The sequence below is a fragment of the Fukomys damarensis genome, unplaced genomic scaffold (genome assembly GCF_012274545.1).
Source record: "Fukomys damarensis isolate Sample0158 unplaced genomic scaffold, DMR_v1.0_HiC HiC_scaffold_20, whole genome shotgun sequence".
Classification (NCBI taxonomy): Eukaryota; Metazoa; Chordata; class Mammalia; order Rodentia; family Bathyergidae; genus Fukomys; species Fukomys damarensis.
In genome coordinates this window covers 26475060-26489114 of record NW_022900932.1, presented here as the reverse complement: position 1 = coordinate 26489114, position 14055 = coordinate 26475060, and the positions used below count along the sequence as shown (strand labels likewise).

The 14055-nt window shown below is 48.4% G+C and overlaps 2 protein-coding genes across 5 annotated transcripts in view; one reads left to right on the top strand and one right to left on the bottom strand.

Annotated features, from left to right (window-relative positions):
* The window catches only part of Ado (2-aminoethanethiol dioxygenase), a 5529-nt gene extending 709 nt beyond the window's left edge, over positions 1-4820 (top strand). The window contains exon 2 of the mRNA XM_033766568.1: positions 10-4820. Coding sequence (XP_033622459.1) covers positions 10-606 — 597 coding nt within the window. The 3' untranslated portion in view covers positions 607-4820. The remainder of the gene's footprint in view (positions 1-9) is intronic.
* Positions 4821-6467: 1647 nt separating this feature from the next.
* Egr2 (early growth response 2) lies at positions 6468-13959 on the bottom strand. Of its 4 annotated transcripts, none has more exons than XM_010641077.2 (3): positions 13809-13959; positions 11346-11454; positions 6468-8841 (listed from the first exon to the last, which is right to left on the bottom strand). In XM_010641077.2, exons 1-3 carry the CDS (start codon positions 13905-13907, stop codon positions 7592-7594), a joined length of 1458 nt encoding a protein of 485 aa, XP_010639379.2. In that variant the 5' UTR covers positions 13908-13959; the 3' UTR covers positions 6468-7591. The 4 variants fall into 4 exon arrangements, with proteins under 4 accessions (XP_010639379.2, XP_010639380.1, XP_033622458.1 ...); XM_010641078.2 differs by lacking the exon at positions 13809-13959 and adding an exon at positions 11555-11990; XM_033766567.1 differs by lacking the exons at positions 11346-11454; positions 13809-13959 and adding exons at positions 10132-10240; positions 10341-10775.
* Between the last annotated feature and the right edge of the window lie 96 nt (positions 13960-14055).

The window sequence follows — 14055 nt, the reverse complement described above, 5'->3', positions numbered from 1 at the left end:
CCGCGCAAGGCCACGCTGCAGCCGCTGTCGCCCAGTCTGCCTCCGGTCACCTACATGCACATCTACGAGACGCCTGGCTTTAGCCTCGGCGTGTTCCTGCTCAAGAGCGGCACGTCCATCCCACTGCACGACCACCCGGGCATGCATGGTATGCTCAAGGTGCTCTACGGCACAGTCCGCATCAGCTGCATGGACAAGCTGGAAGCCGGTGGTGGGCAGCGTTCGTGGTCCCCACCGCCCGAGCAGCAGTTCGACCCGCCGCTGCAGGCCCGTGAGCGGGAGGCCGTTCGGCCAGGCATCCTGCGCTCGCGGGCCGAGTACACTGAAGCCAGTGGCCCCTGTGTCCTCACGCCGCACCGGGACAACCTGCACCAGATCGACGCAGTGGACGGGCCGGCTGCCTTCCTGGACATCTTAGCCCCGCCCTACGACCCGGATGACGGTCGGGACTGCCACTATTACCGGGTGGTGGAGTCTGTCAGGCCCAAAGAGGCCTCCGGCTCTGCCTGTGACCTGCCCCGAGAGGTGTGGCTTCTGGAGACGCCGCAGGCCGATGACTTCTGGTGCGAAGGAGAGCCCTATCCAGGTCCCAAGGTCTTCCCTTGAAGCTACAGGCCCTCGAAGTGGGCCAAAGACGTGCCCTATCCTGATCATCCTGATTGGGGCCTGGCAGCGCGGTACCCACCCACCACAAGGGCTCTCTCGCGCCCCCTCTCACTCTGACCCCTCGCCTGAGTGTTGGATCTACTGGAGTGACCCGCAGCCACGTACTGGCAGTCTGGGAAAGCACAGGCTACTGGACAGCAGCCATCTGGCACGGTTTACGGTGGCTGGATGGGCGGGAGGTTAGGTTGTTACCTGGTATTTTCACTGCCACCAGGGCTTTGATTTGGGGGAGTGGGTCAGGGAACTCAGAAGCGCTTCCATTCTAAAGCCATAATGAGAATATTCTTCCTCTGTTCCCCATTCTATACAAAATATACTAAATGGTTTTTTTTTTTTACTCCAGCCCCACTTGATAAATAGGCTTTGTTTTCCACTCTTGCCCTTAGGAACTTTTGCTCTTCACAATTAACTTACTGGCTGCCGGACCATGTGGTTTGAATTTTTTTTGTTGTTGTTGTTGTAGTTATTGGTTAAAACTACATTTTCAAGAGATGCACAATTTAGCCTCCCTTTGAAAATTAAATCATCTTTTCAGAGTTCTGGGATCGTCCTCAAAACGTAACTATGCATATGGAGGACAAGATTTATTTTCTTTCCTCCCTTTGCTCAGTAGCCACATCGGGTTTACTCAGGCAGCCTCTACTAAAAAATTCAGCCCCTGCCTATCTCTGTGAGAGCTGATTCCTGAGAGCTTTATCTCCCCACACCCCTTGAATCTCCAGATCTGTTGAGCAGATTTTTTTGTTGCAGATTCACCTTTCATGCAACGACTATATTATCCTCAAGTGACTTTTTTCATGTCCTAATATACTTTTAAGAGATGATAGGGTAATTCTGTATTTTCTGATCAGAATCAGAGGAGCTCAATCTGTTATGCTTCCAAACATCTGAATGTAAAACACTCCTAGCCAACTGTTGAATTCCAATATCTTCCTATAAAAAGAGGAAAATACTGTGGTAGTGACTGTTTCACGTTCTCCCAGGAATATCAGTGTTCCAGAGGGCTGTGATTCCTGTTGTGTTCTGGTGGTGTTATCTCATCCCTCTCCTTCAAATGGCAGAGCGAGCACTTGTTTCCTCTGATGTGTTTTTGTAGGAAGAGGTAGAAGACATAGATGATCTAGGCTGGAGAATTGGGAATTAACTATACTTCTAGCCATTTTAGGGCACCAGAACTTGGGACTAAACACTTCCCATTCCCAGCTCCTGAAATAACAGTTATCTGTTAGATTTATGTTTGTCCTTTTAATAGGCTGAGCAACTTTACCTTGTTTACAAATGTATTGGCACCATTTGCTTCGGGCCATGGAGCACTTTCCCTTTTTTTACTATTTATAGGATTCTGTTTTTTTCACGAAGTTTTTCATAAAAACAAACTGTAGAAATAGACATATTGAGATGCCCAGCTATTGTGTAAGCCCTTTCAATTGTCTTGCCCATGTGGCAATCGACTTCTGTCTGTAATAAAGGGAAATTTACTACTATTGATGGAAAGTATCAGCTGCCCTTGAGAGAAGCTATGTGACTTACCTCTTTACACTAGGTTACAGCAACCCAGGTTAAAGGAGTATTTGTCCCAGTTCTTAAAATAATAGGGAAAAGCAAGTTCTTGATGTTTTCTTTTTAACAAGAAACGCTCATTCAATTTGACATGCCACTAAAAACCTGTTGTAAAACCTGACAGGCATAATACCAAGCATTTCCTCCAGGGTTACAAAAATTGTTATTGTAGCTTCACATTGTGGTGTGATTTCAAATGCCTTGGGGGCAGTATGAACTAGCTCCTCCGTGCTACTCAGTTTGAAAATAAATTCTAGATATGCAAATAATGATTTTTCTTAGGAAATTTCATAAAATGTGTTTTTATAGCACGGTAATGAATGTGTGTAGCTATCATCGGATGGTCACATACTTTTTAAAATTGTAGCAAAAAGTTAATTTACAAAGACTTTGATAGTAATATGTGTGTTACAGTATAATCTGGAGTGTGTTTAACCCTATAAAAACATCCTGGAAATATGTCAGTAATGAAGGAAAAATTATGAAAGACTTTACTATCAAAAGAAAAGTAAAAGTTCTCAGTTATAAACAATTTGGAAGAAAAAAATCGAGGTGCTTTTTAAAAGACTTAACTGAAGTTGTTCAGGCCAAATAGCAATATGATGTCTTTCTAATTTAGTTTAGTAAGAACAGTGAAATTTTGGTTCACTAATAAACTGAGTAAATTAACGAGGAAAACAAAATGTAACTTGTTTTAATGAACCAGTACAGAAAGAACACGCTCATTAAAAAGACAAAAAGTGGTACAGAGACAGCCTTGCACCTCTATGCATAAAGTGTTAGTCATTACTGACTTTTTGTGCTGCTAGTTTCCATATAATCCTGCAATATGGATTATGTTTTAATAATAACTGTGGGATAAAAGTTACCTTCCCATAGGAAAGACTAATGAGCACAATGGTATTAATCACTTCAATTTTTTGTTGAATAATAAATGCAATAATTGCCTCATGTGGATGAGAAATTGTCTGTGTAAATACTTCTGAAGCTTTTAAATTCTCTAGTTATACCGATGGCCAGTTATATTAATGCAGAATATTGTGTACCTGCTTACTACTTTCAGAACTGATTTTTATTAAGCCTTCTATTTATTAATGAAGATGGTTATAGTACATGTTTTTAGCAACAGATGTTCTTTGAGCCATTACTGTAAATAGCTCTTAGCTTCTCCCAAAATGTGTATCTTTTATTCCCCTCACCCCACTCCCGTTGTCTCCTTGTAGGTGCTTTAATCTTGGTGTCTAAGGATTGTCATCATTCTGATTCTGAATCCTATGCTTCAAAATAAGCAATATATTGTTTTGTTGTTGTTTTGGTACTGGGATTGAACTGGGGACCTTGCACTTGCGTTGGCACTACTGAGCTAAATCGCTGGCCCTGAAGCAATATATTGTTAATCATCTGCCTGTTGTTATTCAGCCCTACCCTGAAAACAGTGCTACTCCTGTAACTGTAGGTCTAAATTTGGAACTTTGGATCATACACAAGCTGACCCTGGTTGTCTCCAGTGCACTGAGACATCTTCTGTCAAAGAAGGAAACCATTTGTTAATAATACTGAATCTTGTAATTCAGTGATGCCTACATTTACAGATGAAATGAGTATACTTAGGAATGCTTAAAATTGTTTAGAGGTAAATCTTGATTATTGCAAAATGAGGAAGGAAAATTTCCTACATTATATTCATTTTGATTACTGCTAAAGGTTCACAGCCTGTACTGTTGTACTAAAAGCTGTCGGCCTTTTAAAGATTATTAAAGTCCAAGTAATAGTATAAATTTAACATTAGTTTATTTCCTTGAGAGTGATCTTTGAAACTGAATGAAAATATCTGAAACTTTGATGTCTAGTCATACTATTTTGCTCTAAAGAAAAAAACCTTTTATATTTAACCTAAAGAAAATAGTACAAGAAAACAATTACTTTCATCCTAAAGGAGAGAATCTTATGACTTATTTTCTTCCTTTGGTTTTTCCTTTTCCTGTAGAATTTGTATAGTTGTAGTCTGGACTGGCAACGTCTTGGGAACCTGTGTTGATGTTGAACATCACTCCGCCGCTACACACACACTTGATACAATACAGTACAAATTGTATTGAACTGTCACAAGTTACTGCAGCAGTTTTTAATATATAAAACAATTTGCCTTTATCTCATTAGCGGTTAGACTATTAAAATTAAATGGTCTGCTTTATGAGTACTTGAGAACCTTATTTAGGTTTAATCAACCTGTTTATAACCAGAATTGAGCCATCTCAAAAGTATTAGGAACCTGTAAAGAATTACTCTCCAGAAGTTACTTTTTAATAAAAAATAATAGCTGAAATATCAGTAATACTATTCCATAAAGTGTACATAAGAGATTAGGAGATTTATCATTCTATGCTTTATTTCTTGAGCACAGTAAAAAATGAGATGCCTGTGGAAAGTGCCCTGAAATTGTTAGAAGAAAATCTAAAGATACGAACTTCACATGTTGAAATGTAGGAGTAGAAGCTATGAGGTTGGCCCTGAGGAAACACTGTTGTGAGGTATTCCCTATGGTGTATATAGTACCACTACTTCAAGGAGGATGTCAAGGTAAAAGTGAGTATGTGACCAATTTGCTTATCATCAAAATGTCTTTGGTCCTATTTTTTTATTTTTTAAATCATTTTATTTCTTGCTTTGTAAACAATGGTTTAGATTAGGATGAAGGTGGTCTAAAATTAAAATTTGGCAAGATGATTACATATTGTACAAAACTTGGTAAACTACATTTTAATATGAAATCTTGTAAGAAAGATTTGTTAAAAACATGTAATTATCCAAATTGGCATTCTCTTATTCTTGTCAAAATTGGATAAGCAAGGATGATGAGAAATGTGAGTCTAATGGGAAATCACCAGTCGTGCAAAACTGACACTCAAATTTTGAAATCCCTGTTTAGCAGTTCTGAAGACAGGTATTCTATATCCTTGAAACAGCAATGGAAGGACATAAAGAAAAGGATTAACTACCTCCATAAATTCCATAATTTCAAATTCCAGTGCTGTTAAAGGGAAAGGTAGTTTCTAGGAATAGCCTCTGACCACCTGCTATCCTGAAGTACAGACTATCAAAAGCCAGGTCTGAGGGAGTCTTAGCAGCAGAAGGGATCTTCACATGTAACTGAACAGTGAATGCTCCAACATGTTACACTTGTGTAATAAGCAGTGAGTGAACTTAAATGATACATAGACCCAGATTTTAGAGTAAAGATGATTACTTCATGAAGACATCATCTGTTTGCATTACATCATAGGTGGGTAAATATAACGTCTTTTTGATAAACTTGTGTTTTAAAATTACTACAGAATTCTTCCCATAACATTAACCTTATTATAGTATTTTCCTTTGCAAAACATTATCCAGTCTCCTGGAGGACTGTATTTGCCTAATTCAAATTGCCTTTGAGATTTTCATAAGGCTAGTTGACACCTAGCTTATTTCACAAGCTGGGTATTTGTTAGTCACTTCTAAACCCACCAGACCTATAGCAGGTAAATGATCCTTCTGTAGAAGAGTACAGTTGGGAAGTGAAGGCTGAAAAGAAATGAATCTTGGGGTAATTCCTTCGGAAACCCATTAATGCAGTGTCTCAGAGCATTTTTTGATCTGAAGGGGTGATAGTGCTTTCAAAAAGTTTTCTGTAGTCATGAAACTAATCCTGGAACCTGAAAGTCATTTCCAGCTTGACCACGCCACCACACTTTCCACAAAGCCACATCTTGCCTGAGTTCCAGGGCCTGGTCAGAGTTCTGAAAGCAGTTACAAATGTGTACTCTCCGAGTGGGCACTTGTTTGTAAGTATTTATTTTCCGGAGCCCACTCAAGAACAGAGAGAAGTTATAGGCTGTTCTAGAGGACGGAACAATGAGTCAAAACAACGCCTCCCCACTTTTACACTAACGCAAGGGGGAAATCCCCAGAATGCTAGCATTTGATTATGAATGGAGATTACTTTGGAGTGGCAGATTTGCCACAGGCTGACAAAAAAAACTTGGAGGTCCTGTCTTGGTCGAAGCATTTTAACCCACTGATACTCAGTGGTGTTTTTTAATAGTTCCACTCGTGTTGACTGACTGACTGTGTAATTCCTATCAAGTATTTCACAAATGACTTTTACAGCAAATATAGTGATGAAAAGTATTTATTTACACTATTGTCATAAGCCATCCATTATTTGAACTTTAGTTAGTGGTATTTGTGTTAGATCATTTATTTTCCACAACTATTAAGAGCTAATAACCAAACAAATTGGCTCTGGTAACATTATTTACATTCTCATCTGAAATTTGACTACAAAGGTAACACTTTTAAGTCACAAAACAGAGCATACAAAAATATACTTTCTAAAAAAAAATTCCAAATATTAATAGGCAGAAATATACAGCCATACTTAACCCAGGGAGTGAATTTTTTTTTTCCATAGTAAGGCAACCCATTTACATGCAGACCCTGTAACATTGTCTACATCACACAAGGCACCAAGGACACTTCCAACACAATTGCATGCATCCTAGTTTTAGAGAATATATGTACATCCCTCTTTAAATAAGTTAATCTCTGACTCATTTCAAGAGATCATAAATCTACATTTTTTTCCCAAAGGTTCAGAACTTGGAGAACAGTGCACATCAAAAATACACAAAATCTGAGTGGATATACGCTGAAAAAATAGTCTACATTTTCAACTCAAACAGGAGCAGATATTGCTATGTCCCTCCCATCACATTGCACTTCTGTTCTCTGAGTTTATAATACATATTGCTTAAAGGGTTGAGATGACTAGATAAGCTTTGATTGGCTGTTCTATGGCCACCAAATGCAGCACAAAGGCCATGTTTTGCTCACTGTACAGCATCCCCCAAATCAGTCCCAAGCCATAAAGTGCACATCAGTTTTGCTTGTCTTCTTGCTGTCCCCATTTGAAGAGATCAGCATCTCTCAACCTACTGTAGAAAAAGTCTCAGATCAACTGTGACATCCAGGATCAAAAACCTGTCATGGGTCAAAATAAATGGAAGGGAGACAAAACCCTTCTAGTCAAAGAACCCTTTAAAAGCAGAGTTGGACCTCAGCCCTCAAGGCCAGGGGTCCACACCCAACCCCGTTCTGAGCCTCCCCATTGCCTTGGGGTGATAAGTCAACTAGAGACACTAAGATAGGCTGTTTTAGGAAGGACTCACTTCTAAGAGGAAGGAGGAGCAGGGCTGAGCTCCACTGAAGCCCTTTGCCCAACAAAAGAAGGGAGGAGCAGGGAAAGGTGGTAGTGTTTGTCGTGCAGCTGGAATGGACAAAGGGCCTCCAGGGCCTGGAGGAACTGATGTTGTCAGCTTCAGTCTCAAGGTGTCCGGGTCCGAGAAGAACAAGGGGCCAGTGGCCCTCCACCAATAGTGCTGTTGCTGCTGCACAGACTGCCCCCAGCCTGTGAGCCCCCAGTGCAGGAGGCAGTGGAGGGGACTGGCACTGATGAGGAGGGGGCACTGCTTTTCCGTTCTTTCTGTCTCAGGTGTATCTTGGTGTGGCGCTTCCTTTCATCACTCCGGGCAAACTTGCGGCCACAGTAGTCACAGGCAAAGGGCTTCTCACCCGTATGGGTGCGAATGTGAGTAGTGAGGTGGTCGCTTCGGCTGAAGTTTCGCATGCAAATCCGACACTGGAAGGGCTTATGCCCTGTATGGATCCTGATGTGCCTTGTCAACTCGTCAGAACGGGAGAACCGCCTGTCACAGCCTTCTGCTGGGCATGGGTAAGGCCTCTCATGCACTGGCGTCTTGCTTGGTCTGTTAGGGTACTTGCGAGGCCTCAGGATGGGCCGCAGTGGCAGGTGATGTGGGTTATAGGTAGCAGCAGCGGCTGCTGCAGAGCTGCTGCCAGGCAGCCGAGGTCCCTCATTGCCTCCAGTGGCCCCTGGTCCTGTGACCCCAGCACTGGGTCCCCCCAGGGTAAAGTTACGGATGGTAGAGAGTGGAGTGAGTGGAGGGGGAACCCGCAGGGAGTCCAGGGGACAAGGAAAGGGCTTGCGATCTGGGCCAGCTGTACCATGTAGGTCTCTCTGGCACTGAGGTGGGAAAAATCCTGGATAGTCTGGAATCATGGGGAAGAGACCTGGGTCCGTGGCTGGCTTTGGAGATGGGTAGGAAGGAGGCGGTGGGTAGACCAAAGAAGAAGAAGTGGAGGTGGTAGCAGCGGACAAGAACGCCGAGGGGTCCTGGTAGAGATCTCCTGCACAGCCAGAATAAGGAGGAGGAGGTGGTGGCGGAGAGTAGAGGTGGTCCAGGTCAGGCTGGTTCTGGGACATGGTGCACACACCCAGGGGTCCTGTGGCCAATGGGTTGGGGGAGGCCGAGGTGACGCTGGACGAGGCTGTGGTCGAAGCTGGGGAAGTGACCCCTTGCAGGATGCCTGCACTCACAATATTGATGATGCCTTCTGGATAGCAGCTGGCGCCAGGGTACTGGGGGTCAATGGAGAACTTGCCCATGTAAGTGAAGGTCTGGTTTCTGGGTGTAGAGACAGGAGCAAAGCTGCTAGGATATGGGAGATCCAAGGACCTCTTCTCTCCAGTCATGTCAATGTTGATCATGCCATCTGGGGAGGGAAAGGGCAGAATGGAGGTGAAGAATGAAAACACAGCCACACACCTCGCTCACTCCCTCTCTTATGGGTCCATTTCCAAGACCCTGGACTGAGGCCTACAGGCCGAAAAGGCTAGCCCAAGTTTAGGACTCAAGAACTACCTCCAGGAAATCAAGATGAGATCCTTCCAACACCCTCCCAAGCCACATGTGGCTCTAGTCCCCAGTAAAAACACTCAATAATAGCAAAAATGATATTAAAATTTTCCCTTCTGCCTGGAATTTCTGTTTTGCTTGAGGGACCCATGGCTGGGGAAACAGGACAGGCACCACTCAAGAACCGATCTATCCCAGCCATTGCCGAGAATGTGCCAATCCCAGAGGGGAACCCGAAAAGTGGGAAGCAGGATTTTCCAGCCACCCCCACCCCTTCCCTGGTGCCTTCCCTCCCTCATCCTCGATCTGCGCTTTGGAGGGCAGCGGCTGGAAGGAAAGGGGTTTTCTGTTCGTGAAGGAGCCTACAGGTATCTCTTCCATCCCAACATCCTCAGCCTTGTCCGACACCCGCGCGTCTCCGCCCCGCCCAAGGCCAGTGGCTGGGCTTCGAGGAAGGCGCGGGGGCTGCTGGCGACGACTTTCTACAGCATCGCCAAGGAAACCCGCGGCGCCGGTGCCCCCGCGGGCCTCCCTCGTTAGTCCGGGGGCCGCTTCCCGCTGCTGCCCCCCCCTCCTCTACCACCTCCTTGCCTGCGCGGGCCCGAGCCCCCGCTCGGTAACCCCCTTCACTTCACAGGCTGCATGCAGGTGGGGGCGCGTCTCCAGGTCGCAGGAGGAGCGCTCTCCAAGATTTTCCCCTAGGAGGCTTTGCTCCGGTGGGAGCTGCGGACGCATTTTTTCTGGAGCTTCTCTTACGGCTCGGCTTTCCAGTCGCGCAGCTCTCCCTGGGAGCCCTGAACTTTACAGTCACTTTGTCCCTACCCCAGGAGAGGAGAGGTCCAAAAGGAGCAGCGCAAGGGCCTGCGCAAGCCCGAAGTCCGGAGGGGCGCCTCTTCGATCCGCCTATGCGCGCCCGCCGGAGACTGGGCGCGCCAGGGCGCACGCCTGACGGTAATCTGGCTACCTGGCCTCTGCGCCCCGACCCGGTTCTCGGCGGCCCCTCCTGCACTCACTTCCAGTCTTTACAGCGAGTGCAGTCAGCACCGTCCCCTCCGAACCCAAGTCCTCTCCAAATCCCGCGCACCCACCGCTCCCCACCCACCACATCCCAGCCGTATGAGTCCTGCGAAGAGGACACGCGTCTTACCTCCGGCCACTCCGTTCATCTGGTCAAAGGGGCCTCCCAGTTCGGCATTAGGGAAGATGGTCACCGACGTGGGGGCGAGGTCCTCCACCGGGTAGATGTTGTCAGACAGCTGGTGCACAAAACCACTGAGAGTTACTGGGATTTTGTCTACGGCCTTGGCGGTCATCATTTGCTCCTCGCACAACCTGGAGACCCAACTCCCTCGCTACCTGGAGTGTCAGAGAAGCCGTTTTGGAGAGGGATAGGACTGAGCCTGGATTGGTATCTCCTTTTGCCCTCCACACTTAGAAACAACCACCACTAAAAAGAAAAGAAAAATATCCAACAGAAATAAAACTAGCAAACAAGTTGCTGTATTTTTTTTTAAGAAAGAAGAAAAACGGCTGTTTGCCACTGACTCTCTCCTGTCCGTGTTCCGGCTGTTGGAAAGCCAGGAATTGCTGGTGTAGTGTTATTATAACAGTCAGTGTGTCCCCTCGCCGAGCTATTAATCAATTGCTGCTCTCTCGGTTAGACGGAAAGTGTTGCTCTAAGTATTTATGGGCAGGTCTTCAATGCCGTGACGTCGCTGCCCATATATGGACTGAGGAACAGGGCTGGGCCAGGCGGCTTTTGCCGTCACATGGCCGATTTGCATACGGATTCAGTCGCTCAGGCTCTATGGGGCTCGAGACTACCGGTTCGCAGCCGGCTGCAACCCGCGGGGGCCCGGTTGCGTGGCCTGAACCGCAGCCTGGGTGCGGGGCGCAGGGCTCGGCGGGAAGGGGCACGCCGCGGACGATCCGGCTGCGGCCACTGCGGGAAAGCGAGCGGGTGGGGACTCAACCTCTCCGGGCGGGGAGGAATTCCGGTTCTCCCGGACTTTCCAAAAAAGGAGAAGATCCGGTGCCGCCGGCTCCGCCTCCCCGGCCCTTGTTTGAGCAAGGGCCTGCGCAAGCCCGAAGTCCGGAGGGGCGCCTCTTCGATCCGCCTATGCGCGCCCGCCGGAGACTGGGCGCGCCAGGGCGCACGCCTGACGGTAATCTGGCTACCTGGCCTCTGCGCCCCGACCCGGTTCTCGGCGGCCCCTCCTGCACTCACTTCCAGTCTTTACAGCGAGTGCAGTCAGCACCGTCCCCTCCGAACCCAAGTCCTCTCCAAATCCCGCGCACCCACCGCTCCCCACCCACCACATCCCAGCCGTATGAGTCCTGCGAAGAGGACACGCGTCTTACCTCCGGCCACTCCGTTCATCTGGTCAAAGGGGCCTCCCAGTTCGGCATTAGGGAAGATGGTCACCGACGTGGGGGCGAGGTCCTCCACCGGGTAGATGTTGTCAGACAGCTGGTGCACAAAACCACTGAGAGTTACTGGGATTTTGTCTACGGCCTTGGCGGTCATCATTTGCTCCTCGCACAACCTGGAGACCCAACTCCCTCGCTACCTGGAGTGTCAGAGAAGCCGTTTTGGAGAGGGATAGGACTGAGCCTGGATTGGTATCTCCTTTTGCCCTCCACACTTAGAAACAACCACCACTAAAAAGAAAAGAAAAATATCCAACAGAAATAAAACTAGCAAACAAGTTGCTGTATTTTTTTTTAAGAAAGAAGAAAAACGGCTGTTTGCCACTGACTCTCTCCTGTCCGTGTTCCGGCTGTTGGAAAGCCAGGAATTGCTGGTGTAGTGTTATTATAACAGTCAGTGTGTCCCCTCGCCGAGCTATTAATCAATTGCTGCTCTCTCGGTTAGACGGAAAGTGTTGCTCTAAGTATTTATGGGCAGGTCTTCAATGCCGTGACGTCGCTGCCCATATATGGACTGAGGAACAGGGCTGGGCCAGGCGGCTTTTGCCGTCACATGGCCGATTTGCATACGGATTCAGTCGCTCAGGCTCTATGGGGCTCGAGACTACCGGTTCGCAGCCGGCTGCAACCCGCGGGGGCCCGGTTGCGTGGCCTGAACCGCAGCCTGGGTGCGGGGCGCAGGGCTCGGCGGGAAGGGGCACGCCGCGGACGATCCGGCTGCGGCCACTGCGGGAAAGCGAGCGGGTGGGGACTCAACCTCTCCGGGCGGGGAGGAATTCCGGTTCTCCCGGACTTTCCAAAAAAGGAGAAGATCCGGTGCCGCCGGCTCCGCCTCCCCGGCCCTTGTTTGGGAGCCATTCCGGAAAATTAAACTTCGGAAAGAAACCGAGCCTAGCCGAGACACTACAGTCAAACCCCTACTCACTTTCTTGGCAGCTCAAAACCGCAAGCAAAAGCAGGCAGAGAAAGAGAGAGAGAGAGAAAAAAAAGCTACATGCATTCACGGAAGCTGACTGCTTTTTTCTGAATTACTTGGTGGAAAGAAGTGGCTGGTGATAAGAGTGAATGCGGTATTGCTTTTTTGGAAAGTCTGTTCTATTTATACAGGAGCGAAAACGGAACAGGTTTGGGTTGTTTGTTTATTTAAGTATTTTGGGCTTCTTAAGGCTGGGGGTAGAGCCTAGGGGGAGCAGAATAACTGCAGGAGCTTCAAAAGAAATCCTCAGCCCTCGGAGACACCCTATTCCTCTGCCCGCGCGCTCCCCGCCCCCCTTCAGCTGCTGAGCGCAGCGGGGGCCCTTCCCGGCGCGTCTGGGACACACCTCACGCTACACACCTCTCTGTTGACAGAGCGCGCCAGTGCGCCCGCCCGGCTAGGAGGGTCTCCTAACCACCACCCCGCCCCACGTCAGAGCCGATGTCCTAGCTCGCTAGACGGGATGCTCTGCGAGGACACTGTCCTCACCGTCACTGCCTCTCCAAGCCGCCACGATTAGTATCCGCTGATCCCAACTCTGGGGGCGCACCCTGCCCGCACTGAAGCCCAGCTTCAGAATACGCACTAGGAGAAAAAAACCTTTCTCCCCCTCGCCAAGAGCACCTAGACAACCTCAGTACGGTGCAGAGTGGCAGCAAATGTCCCCAAATGTGCCAGTTTCGAGACGTTATCACTCTACAGACGTTCCCTTTAAGTTTAGTTCTCACAGCAATTTTTAAAAACTTTTCAGAGTCTAGCTATTCCCGCCCCTGGGTGGCTCGCTGGACTCCCAGCCTGCACCTTGAGCGCTCCGGGAGGCTGGTCCCGGGATTCCCAAGCCCAGTGAGCCGGTGCCCGCCTGGCCAGGGGCCATCTGTACAGGCTACGGAAGACTCTCGCCCTTTCCCTCCCCAAAGTGGTGGGAGCCCGAGACACAGTGTGTGGAGCTCTTCCCTTTCCTGACCTGACCCCTGACAGCCCCAGCATGGAGGAGACCCAGGCGGGCAGGAGCCACGGCGCCACGCCGTGGAGGGAGCGCGGAGCTGCAGGCGCTCTCCCGCCTCTCACTTGCTGCGGCGGCCGCCCCAACTGGCCAACGACTCTCGCCTGGACTCGAGCACCAAGATCAGGGACCTAGGGCAGCCAGGAGTCCCCCTGCTCCTGTACTCAGCCCCGCTACTTCCCTCACCCGCCTCAAAAGGTGGTCTCAACTCCCTTTCCAACGCCGAGAGCAAATTTGTGAAAGTTTCTGGTTCAATGCTGTGCACGCTTTTCCAACTGGGGGGAGGGCAGTTAAAAGGGCAAAGGAAAGAAATCCCAGCAAGATTAGCACCAACTTTGTACGTATCTCACATCCAGCAAAAACGTGCCAAGTCCCCTCTCTAAGCAAAAGAAGAAAAACAAATCTACGCTCTTACCACGTGAGGCAGCCCGCTCCGCCTGCGCTCCGGCCGGTCCCGGGGGCCCCGCGCTGACCACGGGCAAGACGACGCCTCGGAGGGGAGCCCGACTCTCATCTCCAGCCTGAGTCCAAAAGAAGGGGGGGCAAATTATGCAAATACGGATCACAGCGGTGAGGCTCGGGTTACGGCCCCCCGCCTGTCCCAGAGGTTAGGCACCCACCGGCTGCAGGCGCGGGCAGAGCAACTGCTTGCGCCTCGCTCC

Coding starts and splice junctions, on each gene's coding strand:
- Egr2 (XM_010641077.2), bottom strand. CDS start 13,907: ATGAGAGTCGGGCTCCCCTCCGAGGCGTCGTCTTGCCCGTGGTCAGCG. Junction 11,455..13,808: donor GGAGCGGGCTGCCTCACGTG/GTAAGAGCGTAG, acceptor TTTGTGCACCAG/CTGTCTGACAACATCTACCC. Junction 8,842..11,345: donor GATGAACGGAGTGGCCGGAG/GTAAGACGCGTG, acceptor TTCCCTCCCCAG/ATGGCATGATCAACATTGAC.